This window comes from Capra hircus, chromosome 19 (assembly GCF_001704415.2).
Source record: "Capra hircus breed San Clemente chromosome 19, ASM170441v1, whole genome shotgun sequence".
NCBI classification, from domain to species: Eukaryota; Metazoa; Chordata; class Mammalia; order Artiodactyla; family Bovidae; genus Capra; species Capra hircus.
In genome coordinates, this window is record NC_030826.1 from 28,097,110 (window position 1) to 28,124,570 (window position 27,461).

At 51.5% G+C, this 27,461-nt stretch overlaps 1 protein-coding gene across 3 annotated transcripts in view; it reads right to left on the reverse strand.

Annotated features, from left to right (window-relative positions):
• The window catches only part of PIK3R5 (phosphoinositide-3-kinase regulatory subunit 5), a 74,204-nt gene continuing 48,119 nt past the window's right edge, over nt 1,377–27,461 (reverse strand). For 2 of the 3 annotated variants that reach the window (XM_018064642.1, XM_018064643.1), the window contains exons 3-19: nt 26,485–26,585; nt 23,406–23,474; nt 22,488–22,626; nt 11,800–11,869; nt 9,065–9,239; nt 8,366–8,519; nt 7,649–7,732; nt 6,660–7,401; nt 6,369–6,531; nt 5,919–6,044; nt 5,324–5,452; nt 5,098–5,191; nt 4,850–4,926; nt 4,250–4,343; nt 3,966–4,048; nt 3,305–3,417; nt 1,377–3,203 (exon numbers count right to left, since the gene is read on the reverse strand). In XM_018064642.1, coding sequence (XP_017920131.1) covers nt 3,050–3,203; nt 3,305–3,417; nt 3,966–4,048; nt 4,250–4,343; nt 4,850–4,926; nt 5,098–5,191; nt 5,324–5,452; nt 5,919–6,044; nt 6,369–6,531; nt 6,660–7,401; nt 7,649–7,732; nt 8,366–8,519; nt 9,065–9,239; nt 11,800–11,869; nt 22,488–22,626; nt 23,406–23,474; nt 26,485–26,585 — 2,567 coding nt within the window. In that variant the 3' untranslated portion in view covers nt 1,377–3,049. The remainder of the gene's footprint in view (nt 3,204–3,304; nt 3,418–3,965; nt 4,049–4,249; nt 4,344–4,849; nt 4,927–5,097; nt 5,192–5,323; nt 5,453–5,918; nt 6,045–6,368; nt 6,532–6,659; nt 7,402–7,648; nt 7,733–8,365; nt 8,520–9,064; nt 9,240–11,799; nt 11,870–22,487; nt 22,627–23,405; nt 23,475–26,484; nt 26,586–27,461) is intronic. The other variant, XM_018064644.1, reaches the window with a different exon arrangement.

The following is a 27,461-nucleotide window of genomic DNA, read 5'->3' on the forward strand; positions in this document are numbered from 1 at the left end:
CAAGCTGGAATCAAGATTGTTGGGAGAAATATCAATAACCTCAGGTATGCAGATGACACCACCCTTATGGCAGAAAGTGAAGAGGAACTAAAAAGCCTCTTGATGAAAATGAAAGAGAGTGAAAAAGTTGGCTTAAAGCTCAACATTCAGAAAACGAAGATCATGGCAGCTGGTCCCATCACTTCATGGGAAATAGATGGGGAAACAGTGGAAACAATGTCAGACTTTATTTTTGTGGGCTCCAAAATCACTGCAGATGGTGATTGCAGCCATGAAATTAAAAGATGCTTACTCCTTGGAAGAAAAGTTATGACCAACCTAGATAGCATATTCAAAAGCAGAGACATTACTTTGCTGACTAAGGTCCATCTAGTCAAGGCTATGGTTTTTCCTGTGGTCATGTATGGATGTGAGAGTTGGACTGTGAAGAAGGCTGAGCGCCGAAGAATTGATGCTTTTGAATTGTGGTGTTGGAGAAGACTCTTGAGAGTCCCTTGGACTGCAAGGAGATCCAACCAGTCCATTCTGAAGGAGATCAGCCCTGGGATTTCTTTGGAAGGAATGATGCTGAAGCTGAAACTCCAGTATTTTGGCCACCTCTTGCGAAGAGTTAACTCATTGGAAAAGACTCTGATGCTGGGAGGGATTGGGGGCAGGAGGAGAAGGGGACGACAGAGGATGAGATGGCTGGATGGCATCACGGACTTGATGGACGTGAGTCTGAGTGAACTCTGGGAGTTGGTGATGGACAGGGAGGCCTGGTGTGCTGCAATTCATGGGGTCACAAAGAGTTGGACACGACTGAGCGACTGAACTAAACTGAACTGATGTACTACAGGTTGTTCAGTTGCTAAGTCATGTCTGACTTTTTGATCCAAGGGACTGCAGCATGCCAGGCTTCCTTGTCCTTCAGTATCATCTCCTGGAGTTTGCTCAAACTCATGCCCATTGAGTCGGTGATACCGTATGGTCCCAACTATATGGTATTCTGGAAAATTTGCAACTAGGGAGACAGTAAAAAGATAATTGGCTGCCAGTCTAATTAAGTAGTGTTTTCCATTATAAAAATTATATTACCCCATTTGGGATATCCATTTCCATTGTCAGACTGGCAAAGTGTAATTTTGAGAAATTTCTCCATTTTATCGAAATTCCCAAATGAATCCGAGAGGTCCAGCACAAAGCTCACTTCCCTTCTGCTCAGCAGCACAGTGAGGGCTATATGGAAGGAAGCCTTGGGTATAAAATGTATTTTTTATAGAGAGGAAAATTACAAAAAGATAAACAAAACAATCCTCAAAGAACCTTATTTCCATTCTATGTGAAATGACTTACATGAACTGACACTAGCAGGAAAATAACTGTAGATCATCAAATCCAAGAGAAATCAAATTTTATTTGACAATAATATTAAATTCCACTCATTTATTCTTGGATATCTGTCAATCACGTCATAGGACCATGGACTCATAAGACAAAAAACACTGAAGGTGCATTGCCCACCACTGTCTGGGGTCTGGACAGGGGAGGGATGGTAATATGGGCGCAGGGGGAGATGAAGCCGCTCTGTCCACTTCTCTCAGGTGCTGAGTACGCTGGGCTGGGGCTTCATGGGCTCCTATGAGCCCAGAGCCTTTGGCACAAATGAATCAGGAGTGGGAGGGGTTCTGTACAGATATAACTGTCTGCGTCCATGGTTACTTCCCCACCTCTCCCACTCCGAACCCCGACCCCAGCCCAGGCTTCCATCCGACCACCCCAGCCCACACATCAGCGTCCAGATTCTCAAACCAGTGTCACCTGGCAGTTACTAATTTTCGGCTCTCGTGTTCTATCAGCCATTTGCCCCCAATCAGCCTCTGAGCTCCTTGAGATCAGCTCTCCACGCTCTGCTCCTCTGGGAACTTGCCCAGGCGCAATGGTGCCTGTGAACTCTGGGGCTGGAAGATTCCACATGTGATGGACTGAGTTGGGAGGTGGGGTCAGGCGGGCCAGCCTGGGATAGGCAGAGGTGAAGGCTAGGGCAGCTGTGGACCCTCTCCTTACCCAGACCAAGGCAATTCCTCCTTCAGAGGGTACGGCTGAGCGTCCCTTCCCCTCTCATCTGGGTCCTGCCTCAGCAGCAAATTGGAAAAGAGGCAATGAAGAGCCTTCCCTCCCCTCCACCACCAGACCGGGGACTCAGTGCTCAGGGTGCGAGGCCGCTGAGCTTTCCTGAGCACCTGAGAGAGGTGCTGGGCCAGGTGCTCTGCAGTCTTGTCTCAACCCTTCAAGGAGACCTCATCACCCCCCTCAACAAAAGAGGCTTGAAGACGCTAATTCACTTCCTTCTGGCCGTTTAGCCAGAAGGTCACTGAGCTGCCACGGAATCTAGGCTTGTCCTGTCTCCTCCAGGAATCTTGATCCAGGAAGGGGCTCCAGAAGGAGTCTGCTCTGAGTCCTGACAGTAAACAGGTGTTGGTGCTGTTCTTTAGAAGACCCAGGGAATTTGAGAGAGAGAAAGTGTGCATGTGAGAGAGAAAGATAGATGGAGAAGGGGGTAGGGGGCGGCAATGGGGTCAGAAAAATAACACTCATGTTTCTACTACCTGAACCCCAGGTAGGGGGACCCAACTCCAGACTCAAAGGCCCCCCCCCACCCCGCAAGTCTCTGACAAGGTAAGGGGAGGGCCTGGCCAAGGGTCGAGAGGGAGCCCTAACCCCTCCACCCGCCAGAGCACCAGAGCCTCGGATCTTCCTTCTAGAGAGGATCCTAGACCATCTAGAGGGCAGGGCCTCCAGAGATTGGCTCTCTCGTCCCTCTCCTCTCTACCTGAGGAATCTGAGGGGCTGTATGGACAAGTCCCTCCCCCTAATGCCTGGTTGTTGTTTTTATTCCCAAACAGAGCCCTGAGGCACCAGTAACCCCCTGTCTGCTGCAGAGCCCACAGCGGGGATCCTGACCCAGCACAGGGCCATTCAGTTGTCCATCAGGAGCCAGGCCCTCCCAGGAAAAGGCAGCCTCGAGAAGGCTGCCCCCGGGCTTCCTGTCCAGGCTGGTGCCGCACGGCTAGGGCAGAGCTCCGCTGAAGGTCATGATGGGCAGACAGAGCAGGGAGCAGAGGTCAGGCGTGGTCTGCCCCTGCGCCGGTGGGTGGGAGGGCCTCTGGGGCTGGGGGCAGAGGTTGCTCTTCTCGGGCTTGTAGCAGGGCGAGACCTCGCACCTGTGGGGCAGGGTGGGTGTCAGGGCAGGATCCCACCCTTCCAGGCCTCAGGGTCGGGGGTAGGGGTGCTGAAGCAGGGCTAGGGGCCCCCACTTTCCTACCTGACCACACTCTGCAGGATCTTCCGCTCGTCCTGGTCCAGGCACACAGCAAAGGGGCAGGTGTTAGAGCCGATGATCTGCACCTTGTCCACTTTGACCTGTGACGTGGTAATCTGCAAAGAGGGCCCGGGTCACCTGGAGCCCTGTCCACCCCCTCCTCTCCTTTGGAGCTGCCAGCCCTCAGCAACCTCTCCCCTTGGAACCACCCACCTGGGTCCAAGGGGTGGGGGCACACAGGGGATGGGCCCACGGCCTCCATCAGGCGCTGACTCCCTCCCAGCCTCTGCCCTTTCCTGAGTCTAAAAGGAGCATTTGTTCTGGGAGGAAAACCCCACTGCCTGCATCATGAGAGCCTGGGTCCCCTGACACAGAGTCCACGCTGACACAGAGTCTGCTCGGGGCTCCCCTGGCAGCCACCACAGAGCCTTTCTGCAGATGCAAGGGTACCTCCTCCTCCCAGAGCCCCCACACGAGCGCACACCCCTCACCAGCCTCTCCTCTCACCCACACGGCCCAGCACAGCCCTTGGACATACCACCCTCATACGCACAGACACAGACATGCACAGACACACACATGCATACACAGACACATACACGCATACACACACGTGCCCGGTAAGTCTCCTGAGGGGGTGGCCAAGAGGAGGGGGCGCCCTTACCTGGTTGAAGCCCTTCTTAGATTTAGGGTTCTGCCTTTTCACCACTTCTGTCAGGTTCAGCATCAGGGCCTCTGTGCTCGAGTCTGAAGGGCAGCGGCGGCTCAGGCCAGGCTCAGGACCACCCGTGTCCCTGTCCCCTCCCTCACCCCCTGCCCCCACCTCCACCTCCCTGTCCCCCACCTCCACTTCCCGGTCCTCCACCCCCCTGTCCTCATCCCTACCCTGCCCCTGCCCCACCCCACCTCCCGGTCCCCCTAACCGCGTCCCCACCCCCACCCCCTCACCTAACTCCTCCTGCTGCCGGCAGGCCTTGCTGAGGTTGACAGAGGTGCAGACCTTCTCCATGTTGCTCCAGCGACTGCGTCCGCTGATGGCCCCCTGGGAAGGGAGCAGAGCCACACTGAGCCCCAGGCCCCCGGTGCCTGGTGCCTTCAGCTCCAGACCCGCCAGCCACAGGGTACCGCCTGCCACCAGCACACCCAGGCAGCTCTCTCTCCTTCATCCGTCAGCCAGCTTCTTCACCAAGAGCCCCGCAACCCCTATAAAGACCTTGTGGACCCCAGGAGGAGCTGCCAGGTCACTGGTTTGGTCCACGGGCCAGCCTGATGACCGGGTTGAACTCTGCTCCATCCTCACCCCCAGCCTGGAATCTGGGTCCCTAAGCACACTGACGAGGGGGACTGCCCCGGGGGAGGGCAGCTTTGGAGGCAGAGGGAGAGGGCAAGGTCCACTGCCTCTCCTTCCCCATTCTCTTAGCATCCTGGAGAGCCCTGGCAGCCTGCCGCGGCCTTCCAGCTTATAGACTGGGCCTAGTACATAGGAGGCTGGCTCTGGGGAGGTGGCGTGGGGAGCAGACCTGAGGGGCAGGCCAGCAGCACGCTCACCTTGCTGTAGATAATCTGTAGTGTTAGCGGGACAGCCTCCCGGTCACCGTCAATGCCCAGCCGCTTGCTGCCAGGACCTGTGCACACAAACAGACCCTCTGCTCCTCTCCCTTCCAGGCCCTCACAGACCCGGGGCCCTGCCTCCCCACCCCTTTCTTGTCCCTCCTGCCCCACTACCCTGTGACCCCTCCTCCCCAGGGGCCCCCTGGATCTTGGCCCACCTCCACAGGGGCTCAGGTAGGACCCACCTGAAGCCTTGATGGCACGCGTGGCAGCAGAGTGACCCAGCTCCAGGGAGTGGATGAAGATCTCTGTCGTCTTCTCCCCGGTGATGAAGGTCAGCTGGAGTGGGCAGGAGGGCGGGCATCAGCGTGGACCTCCCAGAGGGACTCCCAGGCGCCGCCCACACAGGGCTGCCGGGGGTGGGCGGAGGGGGACCCTGCAGCCAGTCTGGAGTGGCAGGACAGGATTTACCTCGGTCTGATAGACCTGTAGCAGCACCGGGCGGGCAGCAAAGCGGCAGTAATAGAGCAGCATGTCGGCCAGGATGGGCAGCTGGGCAGGGGAGCCCTCCAGGGGCCGGGACTCCGCCTTCAGAGACTGCTGGGGGTGGGGGGGAGCCCCGAGATGGAGAGAGAAGGGGGAGAATGAGAGGACGACACACAAAGGAGACAGATCCAGAGGCAGGCAGGGCCAGGGATGGGGGTGGTGAGATGCGGAGAGGAAATGGAAGGGTTGGGGAGGACCCACGGCCTGCCTCTGTCCCTCCTCTCCAGCCTCCGAGCTGGTCGAAGCTGGGGGTTGAGGAGTGGGGGCTGAGGCCTAAGACACCTGGATACTTCTGGCACCCCTCCCTCCCTCCCAGGATCGAGAGCCCCTCCCTGGGCCTTGGAGCCCCAGGTTCAGCTCAGCCCTGCTTCCACCCAGCCTCCCTGCTCGATCATGAGGGAGCCCTGGCCCTCCAGGGAGGCCTCCAGCTGGACCCCCTAAACTAGGGCCTTCAAAGCAAGACTGGGTGACTGCAGCTAGGGGCCCCCCAGCCTCTGCACCCCGGAAAGGGGCAGCTCACCTGGCACAGGACTTCAGGGGGCAGGTGCATGAGGCCCAGCACGTTGCGCTCATACCAGGGGTCGAGCATGCCGAGGTAGTGGGAGATGTCGTTGGTGCTCTCGCCCCAGGGGGCTGTGCCCAGCTCCTGGAGAAGGGGCGACAGTCATACCGGCGCCCTGGCCCTGCCCTGCCACCCTCGCTGCGGGACCTGCACGGCACCCACTGTCCCATCCCAAGCTTCTCCCTTGCCCTTGGAGAGGTCTAACAACCCTCAGTCCATGCCCCTCCCACCCCATCACCACATGCAGGGCAGGGAGCACGCCTGGGAGCCAGGCCCACCCAGGAGGACGTGCCTCATAAACAGGGTTAGCTGCTGCTCCTGACTTCCGACCAGCCCCTTTCAGGGATCTGGGACCTGCTCATGTCTCCTTGCTTTGCCACCCTGCTGGGCCTGGGGCTGGGGACGTACCGCAGGGCTGGGGTGCCTCGGGGAGTCTGCGGGGAGGGAGGACGTCTGGCATGGAGAAGCTGGGCTGGTGCAGCCACCAGTTCCTTGGCTCCGCTTCACGGGCACATAGAAGAATTGGAGCTTGAAGAACCGTGTGAGGAGCGGACGGTTGCTCTCCAGCCGCCTGTGGAGAAGAAGATAGTGAGAAGGGAGACCCTGGGCCCCTGGGGGACCCCAGTCCTCGAGCCCGGATGCCACCAGCACCACCCCTCTTTAGCCCAGGGCAGATGGAGGCCCAGCTCTGGCTCTCACCGCAGTTTGCTGTATGCCCGGGCCACCTTCCCCGAGATCCGATCGGAGCCGAAGACCACGACTCGCAACGTGGAGGCCTTGGGGTCCTCGTCCCCGCTCAGGAAGGGGCGGCGGCGCTGGTGGCGGGAGGCGGGGGCCAGGAGCCAGCCGGGCAGCGGGGGGCTGAGCTTTGCCTGGGGCAGGGAGCGTGAGCGCTGGGCCCGGGAGGCGGGCCTCGGGCCGTCCAGGGGGCTGACGGGGCTACAGAGGCTGCCGGCCCGCCGCAGGGGCAGGGCGCTGTCCGGGCAGCCCTCCAGGGCCCGGGAGTCCCTCCGAAGCACGAGCTGGCTGGTGCTCTTGAAGAGTTTATAGATCCTGTTGAACTTCTGTCCGGACCTGCGGTGGCCCCGGCGTTCTTGGCTGCCAGGCCTTTTGGGCCTCTCGAAGGAGCTCTCCTCACTGTCCTCCACGTAGCCACTGTCCATGCCGTCCGACAGGCCCGACACGAAGGAGGTCAGCAGCTGGCGGTGGAGGGTGGGTCCTGAGGCCTGGGACGAGGCAAGGGACAGGGTGGAGTCGCGGGAGGCTGCGGAGCTGGTGGAGAGCAGAGAGTCCCTCTCGGCAGAGTGCCTGTCGCTGTCCAAGTCCTCCTCCTCCTCGTCCTCATCCTCATCCTCCTCCTCCCCGTCCTCATCCTCGTCGTCCCCTAGGATGCCCGGTTGGAGCAGCTCTTGTTCCTTCAGCAGGATTTCCTGCAGGATGTCTGCCGGGAGTAACGGGGTACACCGTCTGGGCATCAGGCCCTGGGACCCCTCCTGCACAACCCTGGGAGGGGTGACCAACTCAGACAGAATGATGTTGGGGGGAAGAAGGCAGGGAGCCAGCCCTGGACTCAGAGCCTGCCCTCCGCTCTGCTCAGAGCCTGCTCAGCTGGGAGGCCCACTGCAGAGAAAGACAGCTCTGGAAGTTTGGGGGGTGGGCACCAGGGGGGAGCCCAGCGGGCCGCTCACCGAAGCTGTCCTGGTTCCAGCTGTAGGTGTAGCACCTGGCCACGGGCATGGGGATGGTGCGCAGCTTGCCGGGTTTGGCGGTGTCTGGAGGAGCCAGGGAGAGAGGGCCAGGAGGTGAGGGCTGGGCCGGCGCCTTGAGACAGGCCAGCCCAGACCCCTCTTCGTCTTGGAGGAGAGACCAGAGTGGGGAGAGGGACCAACAGCCGGGTGGGCTGAGTCTGAGTTGGAAGCTGAGATGCCTGACCTGCAGTCAGGGGGCTTTTCTCAAGCCCACCGGGTAGAAGCCACACCCTTCTGTGAGCTGTGGGACTGTGGCCAAGTCTTAGGCTCTGAACCTTCGGTTCAAACAGGAGAACGAGGGCACCAGCTCACCAGGAGTCCCTTCTTCTGTAACAGACTTTCCCCAGAGACGCTGGGACAAGGTGGGCCATGTGACAAAGGGGGCTCAGAGGGGTATGTGCAGCTTCTGTGTTGTCTTCAAATGCAGCCCGGTGCCCTCGATCAGTCCTCCCTTTTCCTCCTCCCACCACCACCCCTGTGGCAATCTGCAGCCGAACCCTAACCCTGCAGAGGGGAAACATGCCCTCAGGATGGCAGAGCAGGAGGTGTTGGAGAATCTGGGTCTCTGAATGATTATATGGAGCAGGCCCAGCTGGGCTGCTTGCCTGAACAGCTATGGAGCCATGGGGGGATGGGGCCTTATCCCCAGAGCCTCACCTAGGACACCAGGGAAGCCGGCTTTCTCTCCCACTGCCTGCAGCTTGGTCCTGAGCCACTGGCGGGCCTCGGCAGCATCCCCGATGCCGGATGCCAGTTCCTGGGCCTCTGCCGTCTCCGTGAAGATGTCCTCAAGCTCGGCCAGGGTCTTGGACTGAAAGCCAGGGTAGGAGAGGGGGGTAGGCAGGCTTGCCCGTGAACCTTGGCCTGGCTGCCCAACTTCTCAAACTCCCAGTGACCTGTCTCTCCCTGGCCTCGTTGCCTGCCTCCACCCACGACTGACCACCGAGCTAGGCCCCCCTTCAGCCCCCTTTCTCCAGAAATGGTCAGAAAGAAAGGCCCAGAGCCTTGCAGAGCTGGGGCAGGAGGGGGCAGAATGTCAGTGCTCAGAGAGGGGGAGCCACACAGCTGGCAGGTCCCAGAGCTCAGCCTAGACACCAGGGTGCCAGGTTCAGTGTAAAGCTCACGCCTGTGCCACCCAGCTCACTCCACCCTTGGAGGCTGCGTTCAGTCCCTCGGTCCTGGTTCCACCCATCCAGGTTAGGAACCAGCAGAACAGAGACCTCTCAATGAGGTCAGTGCTCCAGCAACCTCACTCAAGGTGAGGGGGGCCAGTGTATCCGGGCGGGCTCCAAAAGGGAGTAGTGAGAACTTCTGCTGGGAGGGGGCGCTGCTGAGCCCAGGGCCCCAGGCACATACCTGCAGCCTGCAGTGCAAACCCGGCAGGTCGCAGTGGGGCCCAAAGGTGGCCTGGAAGGCGTGCAGGAGCAGGGTGGTGTAGGTGCTGTGCGGCGAGGGCCCGGGCGTGCTCAGCTGGTTGGCCACGGCAAGGAACTCGGCCTGCACCTCCAATGGGTTCAGCAAGAGCACAGTGCTGGGGACAGAGGACCGGCCATTGGCACTGGGGGACAGGGGTGAGGCCGCCACAGAGCCCACTCGGGCTGGGGTCAGCCCCTCTGACACCCAGGCCTTCTCACAGCCCAGGCGGGACCTGAGACCAGGGGAGAGCCGGTGCCTTGGGGGTCCCAGTTCCAACGGGAAACCTTACCACCTACTTTTGACCAGTTTTCAGCTGGTCTTTACAAAGACCTTTTAAAAACTGAACTTCGTTTCCACAGATAAATTCTACCTTCTTTTTTTTTTTAAATAAAAAATTTTCCTACAAGACATCTGAACAGGTACAAAATGACACAATACAGGATTGTATTTTAGGGGAGGTGATTGGAGGCCAGGTGATCATTTTGGGGAGGGGGCAGCAAGGCAACCACATGCTGTGAGATGTGGCCTGAAATTTCAGCCCGTGTGCTCCTCAAGTCAAGGGTCGGGTGTGAGGTGGCTTCTGCTAGGAGGAAGGAGAGCAAGTCAGGGCTGCATCTGACTCCTCTTCTGGCAGAGGGTGCCCTTTCTTTAAAAAAAAAAAAAAATTATTTATTTGGCTCCATGTGGGATCTAGTTCTCTGACTAGAGAACTAGGGATTGAACCTGGGCCCCTGCACTGGGAGCTCGGAGTCTCAGAAACTGGACCACCAAAGCCATCATGAAGGCCAGCACTGGGCTGGTGGAGGGAGCATGCATCCAGTCACCAACCCCCACCTTCCTTCCCCTGGACTCTTTTTTTTTTTTCTTTTTTGAGTGAAAGCACTCAGAAAGTAGGTATATTGAGAAAGATACACATCCCACCGGCAGAATGTGGTCCATCTCAGGAGGTGAGATTGGCCCCTGGGTTCCCTCCTGATGCCAGTGTTTAAATGTCTGCATTATGGACATTTTGAACATACTCAAATATTAAGAGAATCATGAACCTCAAGGATCAATCACTCAGTTAACACATGACTGTTTGAACTTCAGCCACGACAACCCCCAGTCAGTGCATTTTCTCTAAAGTACTCCACTCCAGTATTCTTGCGTGGAAAAATCCCATAGGTAGAGGAGCCTGGCAGGCTACAGTCCACAGTATCACAAAGAGTCGGACACGACTGAAGGACTGAGCACACACCAGCCATAGCAGTGGTATTCCTGTGAAGGCTGTTAGTGTGAACTGCTCACGCTTGTCCCCTCACAAGTCCTGCAGTGTTTAAACACAGCACAAAGAAGCACCAGGCAGGTGGCCCTTCTGCCAGTGTCTGTGGACGACTGTCCCAGAGCTGGCCTGGGGGTCAGAACTCAGGGATGGGATGGGGCTATGTCAGACTCCCCAGGGTTTAGGGGGAAACTCATTTTGATTTCTCTATTTGTAAGAAAAAGGGATCAGGCTCAAGTAAGTAGTCCCCCACTGAGTCATCCTCCTTTACTGACTGCTGGATCATGCCCTCATGGACATGCATTAAGCACTACTCTACACATGACCGGGCCAGCCACCCCAAGGCCTCACCGCTTGCACCTCCTCTGCAGGCTTGTTAACCACAGTGAGAATGACTTGGCTGGGAGCTCTTTCTATGAACCTCTCTCAGTGCCTCAGTTCCTGGATCTAAAGCATACCTCTCTCATAGGCTTACTTACCAGGAGGACTGGATGATGGAGGGACTCTTGCAGCACTACCTGGGGTTCAGGAAGTGCCTTGAAGCTGTTGGTGACTATCCATCATCCACCTGCCTCAGCCCCCCTGGCGGAATTTTGCTTGCTTATTAACCAACCTTTCTTTACCAGACATTTTTTCTGCCCTTTCTCTCTCTCTTAAAATCTACCACTTGCTTTTCTGTTTGTTTTTACCAAGAAGGAACTCAAATGATATCTGCTCAGTGAATGTGCTGTGAACCCCTGGGACTGAGGATAGCAAGTGGCTGGGGTGACTGGAATTTCTGAGCCAGTGGAGGCTGGGGTCTCCAGGCACCCATGTGCTTGGAGGCTTGCTGGAGGGCCCTTAGAATAGAGGTTTCCTCTCAAATGCTTTTCCAGCTGCAGGCCGTGGGTAATGAAATCAGCTCAGGAAGTCCTAACCAGAACTGCCTTTGAAATGAAACTGAACTAGAACATGCTTGGGAGATGACTTTTCTTTCCTAAAACTTGTCTCAGCTCGATGTGTGTGTATCAGGTTTTCATATAAAATACCTTTTAAAATTATAGGTCTTGGTCAGGCAAGTTTGGAAAATGCTGTTTTACTGACAGGCAGAAAGACATTATACAAAGAGCCTGGGCTTTTGAGTAAGACTGAGGCTCAAATCCTGGCTCAGACTTTTACTAGCTGTGTGACCTTGGGGAAGTTACTTGCCCTCTCTGGCCTTTGGCTTCCTCATCTGAAAAGTAGGGGTAAAGAAAGGTAATGTGTGCTTGTTCAGCATAACCAAAGCAGGTAATTTTTGTTTTTTGTTTTAAAATCTCAGACCCATTTAGGAATCTGATGAAAGACCCTTAGCCCAGAAAAATGAGCCAGTGCACAAAACATCACACACCTCTGCCCCTCGCCCTGCCATTCCTTCCTCCCCAAGAGCACTCACACAGTGGAGCTGCGGTGACTCCTAGTGGACAGGCCCTGCTCGGCCCTCACCAGGCGCTGGTAGGAGATTCCTGTGGCCAAAAAACCCAAAAGAGCAGTTCATGAATTTACCTGTTCCTTCATCAGTCATGGCCCTGCTCCTTGGAGGTGCTGGCACTGGGAGTTCCCGGATGAAGGTCAGAACACGGGGAAGATTAGACCCCTGGCCTCCAGGGCCTCTAACAGTCTGACTCCCAGCCCCCTCCGTGGCCCCACCCAACCCACAAAGCTTCACTCTTTAGGGACTGAGGGGCAGGGCACCCAGGGAGGAGACTAGGGACCCCCGAAGTGGCCTCCCGCTGCCCACCTGGCACTGATTCTGCCACCTCTCCAGGTCCCGGCGTCCTCCTGCAGCTGAGCCGTAGCCCCAGCAGCGCCCCCCCACCCGCCTTCCCTCAGCATCCCGGCCCTGCCTCGGGGGACCCTCAGTATTCCGCGGTCCTGCCTGGCGCTGTCCTCCTCTGCGGCTGAGTCTGCACCACGATCCCATCCTAGCCTTCCTTCATGGCATCATCCATCTCTCCATCTCCCTGATTCAAAGATGCTGAGAAGAAACAAGCCAAGGTTTCCCTTTTCCCCTGAAGCTTAGTTCTGTAGCTGGAAAGTAGGTCCTCGGTGCCGTGTCAACCACGGTGAGGAGACTCCACGACACCTGGTTCTTCTCACCGAGGGGGCTGGGATTCGGCGGCGGAGGGTGGGGGCAGGCAGTCCCCCTCATTAGGGTTTGGACAGCCTCACAGGGACCCTGCTGGGCGTGGACTGGGTGAGAGTTTGCAGCAGAAGGCAGCCTCCTGGGGGAGTCAAAGCCACGACTGGGGTTAGAGACGGCTGTAAGCAGAGGGCTGTGACTTTTGTTTTGTAAGTGGTCAAACATTTCCAATTTGTGCTATTCTAACTTGAGATCTGATTTCTTTGATTTCGGTGCCTTTTGTTTGCTGTATCTTTTATGTAATTGTCACATGTTTAGATATTGTTGTATCTACTTCCACAGGCAAGTCCCTGAAACAGAGGTGATGACTATCAGGACTCAGGACGCCACCTAGTGGCCTCCTACAGACATGACAGAGAAAAGTCCCCTCTTTGCCCCTTCAATCCCAACAATGTCCCTGGCCATCCCATGTTTCCCTGCCCTCCAATCTCCCAGACTCCAAAACACACAGACATCAAAGTCTTCTCTTGATCTGTCCACACTTCTATTTTAAATACCATGTAGTGTTCTTAACAGGCAACCCACACCCCATTGATCTGTTATGCCACACCCCCGCCTCCCTGTTCTGCCCCCGTAGACTCAGGCCAGGCTGAGGCCACCGTCCAGGAGGATCTGTGGGCCACTTTATCCTTGAAGCCTGCTGTTCTTTAGTCTACAGGACAAGGAGCATTCTCTAACATCCTGTTTCTCCACCTGCTCATCTTAGGGGCTTTCCTGGTGGGTGAGCGGTAAAGAATCCACCTGCCAATGCCTGCCAAAGAAGGAGACATGGGTTCAATCCCTGAGTCAGGAAGATCCCCTGGAGAAGGAAATGGCAACGCACTCCAGTATTCTTGCCTGGCAAATCCCATGGACAGTGAAGCCTGGCGGGTTACAGTCCATGAGGTTGCAAAAAGTCGGACACGACTTAGTGAGTAAACAACAATCACATTTGGGAATTATGGCATCATTAGCTGGGAGCTGCTGTTGGCTGATGATGTTCTGTTAGTGGGTGCTGTTTCCAGAGTGATCGGCAAGTGCTGAAGAGCCCAGATTCCAACAGCATCAGCTGAAACTCTCTACCCCTCCCCCAAAGACACCCATCAAATCCCCCTTCCTTGGCTTCTCTTGATAACGAACCTCCACTTATTGGGGAGCCTCATGGCAATGGGTGCTTCTCTCCTCTTTGACCTTTACCCATCTTCCCTGGGCAACTCAGCAGACACGAACAACTTTCTGAAACGGTCTTACTTAGACCAAGACTGGCTCAAGGGCTGAACAAAAAAACTCACCTAGGTGGTTCTGTGTCTGGTCTTAACATGTAGGAAATCAAAAAGGTCCCCCCATATGGGCAAGGGATGTGTCCTGGTGAGTGGGAGCTGATGGTGGGCGGTCATGGTGAAGTACAAATGCCTTGTCCAGGCACAGGAGTGCCCTCATAACTGAGCTTTGTTTACCCAACTGAGCTTCCCTTCTTTTTATTTTTTAAAATTTATTTATTTTTGATTGAAGTATAGTTGATTTTTGGAGAAGGCAATGGCACCCCACTCTTGCATGGAAAATCCCATGGGCGGAGGAGCCTGGTAGGCTGCAGTCCGTGGGGTCGCGAAGAGTAGGACACGACTGAGCGACTTCACTTTCACTTTTCATTTTCATGCATTGGAGAAGGAAATGGCAGCCCACTCCGGTGTTCTTGCCTGGAGAATCCCAGGGACGGAGGAGCCTGGTGCGCTGCTGTCTATGGGGTCGCACAGAGTCGGACACGACTGAAGCGACTTAGCAGCATAGTTGATTTACAACACTAAGTTAGTTTCATGTGTACAGCAAAGTGATTCAGTTTTATATATATATATTTTTCAGGTTTTTTCCATTATAGGTTATTACAAGGTATTGAATATGGTCCCCTGTGCTACACAGTAGGTCCTTGCTGTTTATCTGTTTTATATATAGTGGTGTGTAACTGTTAATCCCAAACTCCTAAATTATCCCTCCACCACCCCTTTCCCTTTTCTAAAGTGATAACTGGAAATGGCCATTCTGCATAGGACAGCTGACAAAGAAGACAGAGGCTGAGTGACAATCACTGCTGGTGTCACCAAGCAGGAACTGGCACCACGTTAATGACATTCTTATGGAATGTCCATGCTGAGGACACGACGTGGTGCCTGGTCATCGTGAGGCAGAGAGTCCCCAGGGCTGACACGAGGCAGGGGAGGCTCAGCCTTAGCCACACGGCTGTCCCAGGAGATGATCCTGGCTTCCTCCTCCTGACCCACATCGTACCCCGACACGAACACTCCTGGCTACTGGCTTCCTCTTATGCTTTCTTTCCTTCTGGGGTTCCCTGGACAGCAGCCATGGAACTCTCTCTCTCTCTCTCTCTCTCTCTCTCACACACACACACACACACACACACACACACACACACTCCTTTATCCGTTCATCTGTTGATGGGCACTTAGGTTGCTTCCGTGTCTTGGCTACTGTCAACACAGCTGCTATGAACACAGTCCTACTTTTGATCAGGAGGCTCAGAGAGCTTCTGTAACCTGTCCAACATCATCAGCTAATAAGTGACAGAGCAGAGTTCTTTGTTATCCAAAAGCCCATGTTCCTGCTCTCACATTTGACTTTACAACTAAAGCAAGAATCATCAAACTTTTCTGAGTCTTAGTCGTCTCATGCACAAAGTAGGAGCAATGCTGCTTTTCCCTCATGCTCTGCAGGGCTGTGGGCTGGGTGATACAATTGTGCAGGTCTGGGTGCTTTGAAAACTGAGGCGTGACTCACACATATGATGCCCACTGTCGCCCATCAGGATGACAGGCCAACTCTCAGCAGGCAAGTGCTGTGTTTTGCACAGCCAGGCAGAGTAAATACTCAACAAACATGCGGGCTGAACCCAAGGGGGCTGTGGTGGGTGGGACCCGGAAGTACTGACGTGAGGCTTCCTGCCACCCAGATGGAGGCAGTGGGCGACCCTATGGCGGGGGTGGAGTCAGGAAGAAGGGGGAGGTCCGCAGGCTTGATAACCTGCCCACTTCCTCTGCCACCCAGCCACATCAAAGTGGGATAAACTGTTTCACTCATCTCCATGGCAACTGACTCCACAAGGCTGCCTGGGTGGAGGGCCCAGCTCACCAAGTCCCTGTCATCTTCTCCCTGTGACCTTGCCAGGATCCACCTACTAAGATAAAACCACTCTGAACCCTCCTGCCCCAGCAATGGGAAATCAAAATAGGCCAGCATTATCCTCGCAGACTGCTGAGAGGGAGACACGACTATCCTCCCATTTTACAGATGAGGAAATTGAGGCTCCTATGATGTGAAATGTCTTGCCAAAGGCCCCACAGCTCCAGAGTTGTAGGGACCCCAAGATGGTCTTGTGCCAAGTACTGGTAACCACCAAGTGATGCAGCCTCAGCCTCCCGCACAGAGCTCAGTGCCTGGTCTCCCCTTCCCCCTACTGCCTCCCTCAGCTGGGTTACTGGGGGTGGAGCTACTCAGCAGTGAGGCAAAACTATTACCCACCTGCCTTTACCAAATTACACCAAAGCACTTCCTAACTGGACTTCCCCGGTGGCTCAGCGGTAAAGAATCCGCCTACAATGTGAGAGCCACAGGAGACGTTGGTTCACTCCCTGGGTCAGGAAGATTCCCTGGAGGAGGATAGGGCAACTCACTCCAGGATTCTTGCCTGGAGAATTCTGTGGACAGAGGTGCCTGGTGGGTTTACAGTCCATAGGGTGGCAGAGTCAGACACGACTGAAGTGAGTTAGCATAGTACAGCATAGCACTTTCTAACTAGCCCACCTAAGGGTTAAGGAGAAGAAGCTAATGTGGTTCAATTTACTACTTGCTATTAATATTAATGAGGGGTCAGGTTCTATGAAATTAGAGGCTTACTTGTGGATGTGAGATGAATGCTTTTTGTTCACTATAAAAGATAATGTCATGGAAGCAACCTAGATGTCCATCAACAGATGAATTGATACAGGAATTGTGGTACATAAATACAATGGAATATTATTCAGCTATATAAAAGAATACATTTGAGTCAGTCCTAATGAGGTGGATGAACCTAGAGCTTGTTGTACAGAGTGAAGTCAGAAAGAGAAAGACAGATATTATATATTAACGTGTGTGTATGGAATCTAGGAGATCCAACTACTCCATCCTAAAGGAGATCAGTCCTGGGTGTTCACTGGAAGGACTGATGTTGAAGCTGAAACTCCAATACTTTGGCTACCTGACTCATTGGAATTGATTCATTGGAAAAGACCCTGATGCTGGGAAAGATTGAGGGCAGAAGGGGACAGAGGATGAGATGGTTAGACGGCATCACTGACTCAAGAGACATGGATTTGGGTGGACTCTAGGAGTTGGTGATGGACAGGGAGGCCTGGTGTGCTGCGGTTCATGGGGTCGCAGAGTCAGACACGACTGAGCGACTGAACTGAACTGAATGGAATCTAGAAAGACAGCACTGATTAACCTATTTGCAGGGCATCATTGGAGATGCAGACACAGAGAACAGACTTGTGGCAACGGTATGGGAAGAAAAGGGAAGGACAAATGGAAATATATACATTACATGGAAATATATACTATATGTAAAATAGAGAGCCAGTGGGAATTTGCTGTGTGACACAGGGCGCTCAATCCAGTGCTCTGTGACAGATGACCTAGAGGGGTGGGATGGAATGGGAGTTGGGAGGGCGGTTCAAGGGGGAGGGGACACATGTATTCCTGTGGCTGATTCATGATGATGTATGGCAGAAGCCGGCACAATATTGTAAAGCAATTATCTTCCAATGAAACATTTTTTTAAAAAGATAATGTCAAAGGGTTTTCTCCCCACTGTATGATGTTCATTCTCCTATATGATGTTGACTAATTTTGTATCTAATTCTGCCATCTTTTCGTGGCTTAGATGAGAAATTAATCTCAGTTTCTGACACCCTCCTTTAAACCACCTCTCCCACCTTCCTGGCTAGCTCCCTCAGTAAGAGTTGGAATGCGTCTTTGATACAGGCTCACCATGCATCTGTTTGAGTTTGAGGCTTTTTAACTGTTTGAAAAGGATTGTCTGGCAAGAGCAAACGGTTTCCTATTTCGGTTCTGCTTCCCCTGGAAGAGGAGGTGTTGCTGGCATGGGCAGCCTGGCCTGAGCATCCCCCTCCAGCACTTGCTTGGTCCCCAGCATACCTGAGCCCTCATATGCTCCCAGGGGCAAGATCCAGGGGAAGACCCTCAGCAGTGGGTGGCTAGGGTTCCACGAGCTGCTGCTCTGCTTGGCTCTCCTCTCCCCAATAGAACCCCGAGTCCCAGTGTCTGGGCCTCCCCACAGCCCGCCTCTCAGCTTCACATCTGTTTGCTGGGGGCTGCTGGGAGCTGAGTTCCTGCTCAGTTGCCCACAAAAACATCTCAAGGCATAGCGTGCGGGCGGCAAGAGGGCAGCCAGCTGGTTCCACTTGAAATTGGGAAGCGGTCTCCCTGCACGCAGGTGACAGCCCTCCCCCGGACCCATTTCAAAAAGAATGTCATTTAGATCTTAGGCCGAGACTGAAGGTCCTGCCAGGACATTTGCATTTTAAATCCTTTCTGTCCTGTTACAGAAAAGAAGAAAAGCTTTGCCTTCTCATTAAAGGAATTCTGGTCACCACCAAGAAGCCCAGAAGCAATCTAGATCTGTTTGTTTGGGGGGATAGTGAGGAGGAAGGGAATGAAAGAGATTAAATTGGTTTGTTCACTTAGGGTGCTTTGGAAAGCGAGGTTGGCCTACTTGTCTGTTTATCATGTGCCTCAGCACCTGCCTTTGTCCAACCATTCTCTTGAGAGCCTCCCTGATTTCTTGATTCTTCCATGCGAGCCTCTGTCAGGAAGTGAGGCTCATACAGTGCGGAGCTTTTGACTAAAGGACACATAGCCTGTACCTATCCAGGCCCTTAGTGACTGTAACGGCAGCTGATCGGTTGGGCAGACAGATCAGCTGATAGGCTGGAGGAAGATAGATTAGCTCATTGGTTGGGCAGATGGATAAGCTGATTGTGTTATGTGCTAAGTTGCTTCAGTGGTGTCAGACTCTTTGTGACCCTATGGACTGTAGCCTGACAGGCTCTAGGCTCTTCTGTCCATGGGATTCTTCAGACATGAATACTGGAATGGGTTTCCATGCCCTCCTCCAGGGGATAATCCCAAACGAGGGATGGAACCCCGCTTCTCTTACATCTCCTGCATTAGCAGGCGGGTTCTTTACCGCGGACACCACCTAGGAAGCCTCTGATTGGCTGTGAGTGAAGTCGCTTAGTCTGTCCAACTCTGTGACCCAATGGGCTGTAACCAGCCAGGCTCCTACGTCCATGGAATTTTCCAGGCAAGAATACTGGAGTGGGTTGCCATTTCCTTCTCCAGGGGATCTTCCCCACCCAGGGATTGAATCCAGGTCTGTCTGCATTGCACGCAAACGCTTTACTGTCTGAGCCACCAGGGAAGCTCTGTGGTGGAATCAAGCCCAACCTCATTGGTTGGGGGCAGACAAATGAGATGATCAATTGGGAAGGGAAGTCAAATTTCTCCAAAGCACTTTTCATATAAAGCTTCAGTCTGGAGCTTTCTAGGGTCCATTAATTACTAGGGAATAAGATTCAGCACATCTGTTCTGTGTGTATTTAATGCCCATGATCAGACACTTAGATACTCTAGGTACTAAACAGAGCCTGGGGCATATACAGATTTAAAAGAATAAAACAAAAAATGGGATTACAACACACATAGTATTTGGGGGCCTGCTTTTTCACTCAACAAGTTACTAAACGTCTTTTCATCTCAGTAACCTATTTCTATGATATCATTTTACTTAGTTACTTATTTTTGGCTATGCTGGGTCTTTGTTGCTACTCTGGCTTTCTCTAGTTGCAGCAAGCAGGAGCTACTCTCAAGTTGCGCTGCGTTAGCTTCTCATTGTGGAGGCTTCTCTTGTTGCAGAGCATGGACTTCAGCAGTTGCAGTTCCCTGGCTCTAGAGCACAGGCTCAGTGGTTGTGCCGCACAGGTTTAGTTGTTCCACAGAACGGGATCTTTCCAGATCAGGGGTCAAACCCGTTTCCTGCATTGGCAGGTGGATTCTTAACCACTGAGCCATCAGGGAAGCCCTATGATCTCATTTTAAATGACCGAGTAGGATTCCACCAAATGACTCTGGTACAATATATTCAACTATTAATATGTACAATATTTAGGTTTTTTGGAATTGGCAGATTATTAAAAAGAATGCAGCAATGAACACCTTTGTAGCTAAACTTTTGCAACATCCATAATTATTCATCAGGTTATAAACTTCTAGGAATGGAATTTCTGGGTGAAAAGATAATTACTTTTAATGCTTTAGAGAACACCCTCCTGCCCCACTTCCTGAGCAACACTGGTATTTTTGTTCTATATTTAGGTTTACCAATTTGATACGGGAAAAAGCTGTCTTCACTATTTAGCTCTGGATTTTCTTTACTACCAGTGAGGGTAAATATTCTGGAGGGGTGTTGCTCAGCAGTTAATGGTTCTTTCTGGATGTGCTTGAATCACATCCTTGTATCGATACTTCCACTGGTGTGTTTGCTTATTTTTTCAGTTGACAAAAGAACTCTTCATGGGCTTGATATATTGTTCGTTGCAAATATTTTTCTTAGTAGCTTATTTACTTTCCGTTTATGGTGGGTTCTGCCATAGAGAAGCTTTAATTTCATGCTCTCAAATCTGTCAGCCCTTTATTATTTGTGCCTTGGGTGGGGGGACACATTTGCCATCTGTTCTCCACTCCAGGCTCATATAACCTATTTTTCTTTTATTCCTTCATGGTCTTGATTTCCACACTTAAACATTTAATCCATCTGAAAGATATTTTTATGCTTGCACTAGCACTCAATGCTTTTGGAGATAGAATTTTAACCTGCCCAATTCTCAGTCCGTCAATTATCCTAATACCATTTATTAAATGACCAATTTTTCCATTACTGACTTGTGGATGCTTCTTTGTCATATAATACATTTTTATACACTTAATCTGTTCTGATACATTCTATTTCATCCCATTAATTTATCTGTTCTTATACCAACACTGTACTATGTTAATAGCCATAGCCTTACAGTACTTTTAAAGACCTAGTAGGGAAATATTCCTTTCTTACTTTTCCCTAAGAATACAGAAATAAATACATAATAAATGCCACTGTAGAGCATTTATTCTGTTCAACAGACTTTATTTTGTCCAAATTTTAAAGATATTGGTATTTTTTATCACAGTTACATTTATTTCCATAATACTGGATATTATTACAATATTGATTCAGTCCAACAAAGTCTCTTAAATTCTTCATCCTTCAGTAAAGTTTGCTGTCTCTGTGTAGGTTATTCACATTTCTTTATTTATTTTATATTTTTAGTTGCTATTGTAAATTATTTTTCCCCATTATGTTTTCTTATGAGTTGATGCTATTATATGAAAAAGCTCTTAGCTCCCTGATTATTAGTTTGACATTGCTTTGGGTGATTCTCACAGTCTTGACAGATAACCAATTGTTTGAACTCTGAGAAATTAAAATTTTATCTTCTCTGGAAGAGGAAATATTCCTTACTTTTGTCTTTTTGCATAGGCAAAATCGTATAAGCACAAAGAGGAAAGTTGTTAATAACAGAGATGCTTCTAGTATTTCACTATGGGTTGTTACCTTATTAAGGACCCTTCCATATATTAATAGTTTCCACATATTGGAGGGGCTTTGAATATCAGGAATATGGATGTTGAACTTTTTTTTTTAAACCAAGATATTTTTATTCAGAATAGATACTGAATTTTATCAAATGTTTCAGAGGCATCTACTAGGATGTTTAAGTGACTACTCCTTTGAGCCACTGATATGAGGAATTACTCAAATGAGGAGCCACCTGTCAGTAAATTGTACTTGATTACATTTTCTTGCTCTTACAATAGCTTTGTTAGACCTTGTTTCCATGTTGGTGAAAGTCCCAACTCTTTTTGAACTTCCCTGGTGGCTCAGATGGTAGAGAAATCTGCCTGAAATGCAGGAGACCTCGGTTCAATCCCTGGGTTGGGATGATCCCCTGGAGAAAGGAATGGCAATCCATTCCAGTATTCTTGCCTGGAGAATGCCCTGGACAGAGGAGCCTGGCGGGCTACAGTCCATGGGGTCGTATAGCGTTGGACACGACTGAGGGACTAACACTTTCCCTTTCCAACCATTTTTTGGCACCAGGGACCGGTCTCATGGAAGACAATTTTTCCACAGATTGCGGGGCATGGTTTCAGGACAGTTCAAGCATATTATGCTTACTATGTGCTCTATTTCTATTATTATTACATCAGCTCCACCTCAGGTCATCAGGCATTAAATCCTGGAGGTTGGGGACCCCTGTGTTATGGCACCTGCAGATTCTCAAGGACCCTGAGTACCACTCACCCACACTGTCATGGTGTCCGTCTGCCTGTTCATTCCTGGCACCAGCCACCTTCCCTGGCCAGAACCTAGTCCATCACACATATATCCCCCTATCTGCTCTGGGGTAAAGAGAATAAACAAGGGCCTCTTGTCAACACTGTGGCGGCTTCTGTCTGAGCTGGGCAACCTCAGAGACCAATCCCTTGGCAAACCGGAGCAGAGGCACAAGCCATGAGATGGGGTCTCCTTGACCTGAACCTCTGCTCAGCTCCCCCTGAGAACTCCTCCTGGAGTTCCTGCTGGTGTTCATAGCTTTCAGTCTTCTGGTGTTGATGTAGACGTGGAGCATGAGTGCCGTATGAAGAGGGACTCCAAGGTTGTGAGGCAGGCCATGGACAGAGATAAGCTGAGGGATGCGAGGTGAGGAGGGTCCTAGCCCAGTTTCAGAAGGGCGGGGAATCTCCTGACCTGTAGGGTCCCTGCCCCACGTGCTGGCCGCCTCCATACTCACCTGGGGCCTTCAGTTCAGCATCGATGAAGGTGAGCAGTTCCTGGCAGATGCTGCAGTAAGGAACGGGCCAGGTCAGGAATCGGTGGTAGGTTCTGGATGCTTTCAGAAGGAGGTCTGAGTCTGGCGGGAAGTGTGGTGTCTGGGGTGGAGAGGGAGCGGCAGGCAGAGAAGTCCGGGTGAGAAAAAGTTCACTGATATTCCAGGGCAGACCTGGCTTCTTTCTGGAATGTTCCACAAAGGGCACACCTTTCCTGGCAGCAGTGTGTCCCAGGGAGAAGGAGGGCAGAATTGAAAGTTACCCACAAGAAGTGAGTTACAGACGGCCAGGTGAGATGGTGCCCAAGGATGTCTCTACGACAGGGGCCTGGCTTTCACCGAACAAAACAATTTACCAAATTCTGAAAAGCTGTCCCCTTGGAGGTCATCGTAAATGGGGCCACTGCTGCTACGGAATGGTCTTCAGGGCTAAATCGTCTTTATTTAAATATCCTCATGAGAGGCAAATGTTTATTCTTTGAAGTGGACTGACTCAATGTACATGGAGTCATCTGGTGCCACTGGTCTGGTGAACAGGGGGTGACCGCACTGGGGGAACTGACCACTGGGGGTACAAAAGGAGGTGGACACCACATCTCTTAGCAGAACCTGTCTGTGACTGGGACCAGGCTGTGACTGCATCCCTTCCGTGGGTCCCCAGATAGTCCCGACACGATGGTGTCCATGGGGAGTCACTGGAGGTCTCTCAAATGGTCATCTGAAGCCATCAGAGGGGTAACACTCATCTGCAGTGTCATCGGTGCACAGCTTCTCTCGCTGTGCCTTTATCCTCGGAGCTGTGAGGGCTCTGCCCCGCCCCAGGAGGCTGTTCTTCCCTTCCCTCCCCCGCAGCCCCCAAGCCTGGCCCATCCGGGAACTTACACAGAGGAGAGTGGAGTAGAACAGCAGGGCTAGGGGGGCCAGGAGGTCATAGGTGCCCTTCTCTTGGACCTGTGTGGAGGACAGGATGGGCAGGGGCTCACTCATGGGGTGCACAACCCATTAAGTGAAAAGTAATCACAGGACAAACTTTCAGAAAATGAAAGTTTAAAAAAATCCCTCAATATCCCCTTTAGCCACGGCTAATATTTCAACTTACCGCTCCCTACACCACGTTTCTCTATGTATTTTCCTTTGCAAAGCTGTAATCATTGGGTATGTATTTTTACACTTCATGTCTTTTACATACAGTATGATAAATGGATTTCTGTCTTTCTACATCATCTCTAAGACCACTTTTATCCCCCTCCTGGTTACACAGTTATCTATTATTTGTGTTGTATATATGTTTTCCAGTTTGTTGTCGATCTTTTAATTTTGTGGAGTTTTTAAAAAGTCTTTATTGAATTTGTTATAATATTATTTCTTCTGGTTCCTTTTTTATGTTTTGTTTTTTTGGTCACAAGGCATGTGGGATCTTAGCTCACCGATGAGGGATCAAACCCACATCCCCTGAATTGGAAGGCAAAGTCCTAACCGCGGAAGTCCCAATTTAATGGATTTTTTTTTAATGTACATAAATTACAAACGTTAACTTTTTCCTTTCTGGATTAAAAAAGTTGAAAATAATTTTTTTCCATGTTCTTTGGCTACATCCTGCAACTTGCAGAATCTTAGTTCCCCAGCCAGGGAATGAACCCAGGCAAGAACAGTGAAAGCCCTGAGTTCTAATGAGTGGGCCACCAGGGAACTCCCTAAAATTTTATAGTGTATTAAATTTTGTTTCTTCTCTTGGGTACTATTCATCATTTTTATGCGCTGTATAATATTCCTTCTGGTAGAGCTCCATAATTTATTAGCTTTGTTTTATACACTTGAAATTACGTATTGCTATTCTAAGTACTCATGCAATGAAAACTTTTGTGCACACGCCTATAATTTGGATTATCTATCTATGACAGAGTTCAAGAAGTAGAATCAATGGTTCAAAGACTATAACCATATTTATGATCTTGGAAATATATTGCCAAACTGCTTTCCCAAAGAATTTTGCCATTTATAATACCCTGTATGTATGAAAGTACCAGTTTCACCATGCCTTTCCCTGCAAGGGTTATTTCAAAGTTTTTGCAAATTTGCTAGGCAAAAGCTGTGTCGTTATGGCTTTCATTTGCATTTATTTTATTATAACTGAGGCAACATTTTCCATATTGTTTACAAGTCCTGTTTCTTCTTTTATGAGTCATCTCTTTGATAGAGCTCACCCACTCCATCATAAACACACATATATACACATGATTTGGAATTCTTTGGTTAAAATGCTAGTGGTCTCCCCACTCATTGTGGCATTCATGGGGGTTGAAGAGGCAGAGAAAGGCACGCCACCTCTGCTGTGGCTGGTGATGTCAGCAGGATGAAATTTAGAATTCTCGTTCTCTTTTACCCTGAAGAGACTATGTGTCCAGCACATCTGCTGCTCAGCTGGCCCCTTCTATTGGGTTAGTTAAAAAGTTCACTGGGGATTTTCTGTAAAAACCCACATGAACTTTTTGGTCAACCCAATACAAAATTGTCCCCTATTGCTACACAGTGGTTGTTCCTTTATATTTGGGTTCATAAGATAAGTAGCCTCGAGGTGGTTTAGCCATTCTCAGCTGGTCTGCTTGTGGCCAGGGAAAGCATCAGGTAAATGGTGGTGGCAGAACTGGCCACGGGTGTCTTGATGAACCAAGACTTTCTTCTTACAGGTAAAAAACCAGCTGAGAAAGACATGTGTTTTTTAACGTAGTCATGTATTTCTTTCTTCTTTCTTAAAGAAGAAAGGAAAACTTAAAAAAGAAAACTCTTACAAAAAAGCAAGTCTCTGTAGGGACTTGTGACTGCTCTGGAAGTCTAGCCCAAACCAGCTTTAAACCTACTCTTCTTTAAGTCATAAAAGCCTATTTATTGAACTGTTGGGCTTCCCTGGTGGCTCAGTGGTAAAGAATCCACCTGCAGTGTAGGAGACGTGGGTTCAATCCCTGGGTTGGGAAGATCCCCTGGAGGAAGAAATGCAACCCACTCCAGTGTTCTTGCCTGGAGAATCCCCATGGATAGGAGGAGCCTGGCAGGCTGCAGTCCATGGGGTTGCAAAGAGTTGGACACAATTGAGCGAGCAAGTGAGCACGCACGCACATTGAACAGTTAGAGGAGGTCTCGGTTTACTTCTCCAGTCAGATCAGTTTTCATTTTTGTGTTTTTGTTCTCATGGGACTTTTTGAGGAAAGGAATTTGGCAGAGATTCCTCTCTCCTTCGTAGTCAATCCTTTGATTTATAAGGAGCGGGTGGGCTAAGTCACTTCAGTCATGTCCAACTCTTTGTGACCCAGACTGTAGCCTGCCAGGCTCCTCTGTCCATAGAATTCTCCAGGCAAGAGTACTGGAGTGGGTTGCCATTTCCTTCTCCAGGAGATCTTCCCAACCCAGGGACTGAACTGGCGTCTCTTATGTCTCCTACACTGGCAGGCAAGTTCTTTGCCACTAGCGCCACCTGTGACATAAAAGCACTGTCTGTCTTAAGAAGCGGCGTCAACTTGGGCCCCTGGCTCACACAGCACGCGTTCGTAGTGAAAGTACGATGTCCCTCTCCTGAGGACTTAGATCCACAAGCACCGCTGAAGCAGAGAACTCAGGCTTCCAGTGCCTCCAAGCCCCCTGGTAGTCCAGGCAGCCTTGAACTGACCTTCAGAACGTGCATTCTAAGTCGCTTCAGTCGTGTCCGACTCTGTGCGACCCTGTGGACTGTAGCCTGCCAGACTCCTCTGTCCATTGGATTCTCCAGGCCAGAATACTGGTGTGGGCTGCCACTCCCTCCTCCAGGGGATCTTCCTGACCCAGCCACTGAACCCATGTCTCTTATGTCTCCTGCTTTGGCAGGTGGGCTCTTTACCACTGAGCTACCAGGGAAGCCCTGTGGGGACCTATTTCTCGACTCTACAAGGCTGACCCAGTGCCACCCTTCAAAGCCAAGCCGAGTCCTCACCTCTCGGGTCTTCTGCAGGATCTGCTCCAGGAGGATAAGGAAGTGGCCCGGGTCCCTGCTCACCAGCTCTTGCAGGCTCCAGCAGTTCAGACACAACCCAGCTGGAAAGGGAGAAGAGGCCATGTGTCAGCTCAGGGTTGGAGAGAATTGGGCATTCCTGGGGCTGTACTGGGGCATTACCTTCTGATGGGAGAGTCTCAGAAAATTCTAGACCAACACACTGGACCCTATCAGGCCCCATCTAGATAATAGTAAGCTTCTTCCAGGAGACAGGAGGTTCAAGTGACACAGAGGGGCTGGGATCCCACTTAGAGGCCAAGGAACAGGCCATGACTCTGCTCCTTGTCCCTCCAGAGAGGATCAGCCTGCCCACAACCTCTGAGATGCAGGGAAGGGGGACAGGAGCAGAGACAGTTGGAGGAACAAGGACAGATGCCCCACAAGCTCCATCCCAGGGCACGAGGCTGAGTCTGTGACAGCCATGGGACCTCCCGGGACTACCAGGTGGTGGAGCCTGGGAAGGGGAAGCACCATTCATTTCTGTTTTAAAAGTGACAATTAGCACTTTGTCACCCTGTAACTTCCCCAGACTTTTCTTAGTTTGTCAATCTGCTTCCCTGCAGTCAGTAAGGGTAAACCCCCAAGTTAAAGAGGCGGTCATGGAGGCCTGTGTATGTGTGTGTGAGACAGGGGGAAAAGAGCAATGCAGGCCCAAGTGGCCCCCTCTTGTGTCTGAGCTCCCTCCAAAGTTCTGAAGGCCCTGACGCTGCATTCCTATGGTCACAGGTTTTGGTAACTTTTGCCAAAGTCGGACATTTTTGCATTCTTTAACTTAACAATGGCCCCTCAATTCTGTAAACTTAGTCTCCTTAAAACCTGGGTGGGAGGCCAGAAGGAAGAAAACTGCCATTTATTGAGCACCTACTGTGTACCTTTAGTCATGTACGGATGGGAGAGTTGGACATAAAGAAGGCTGA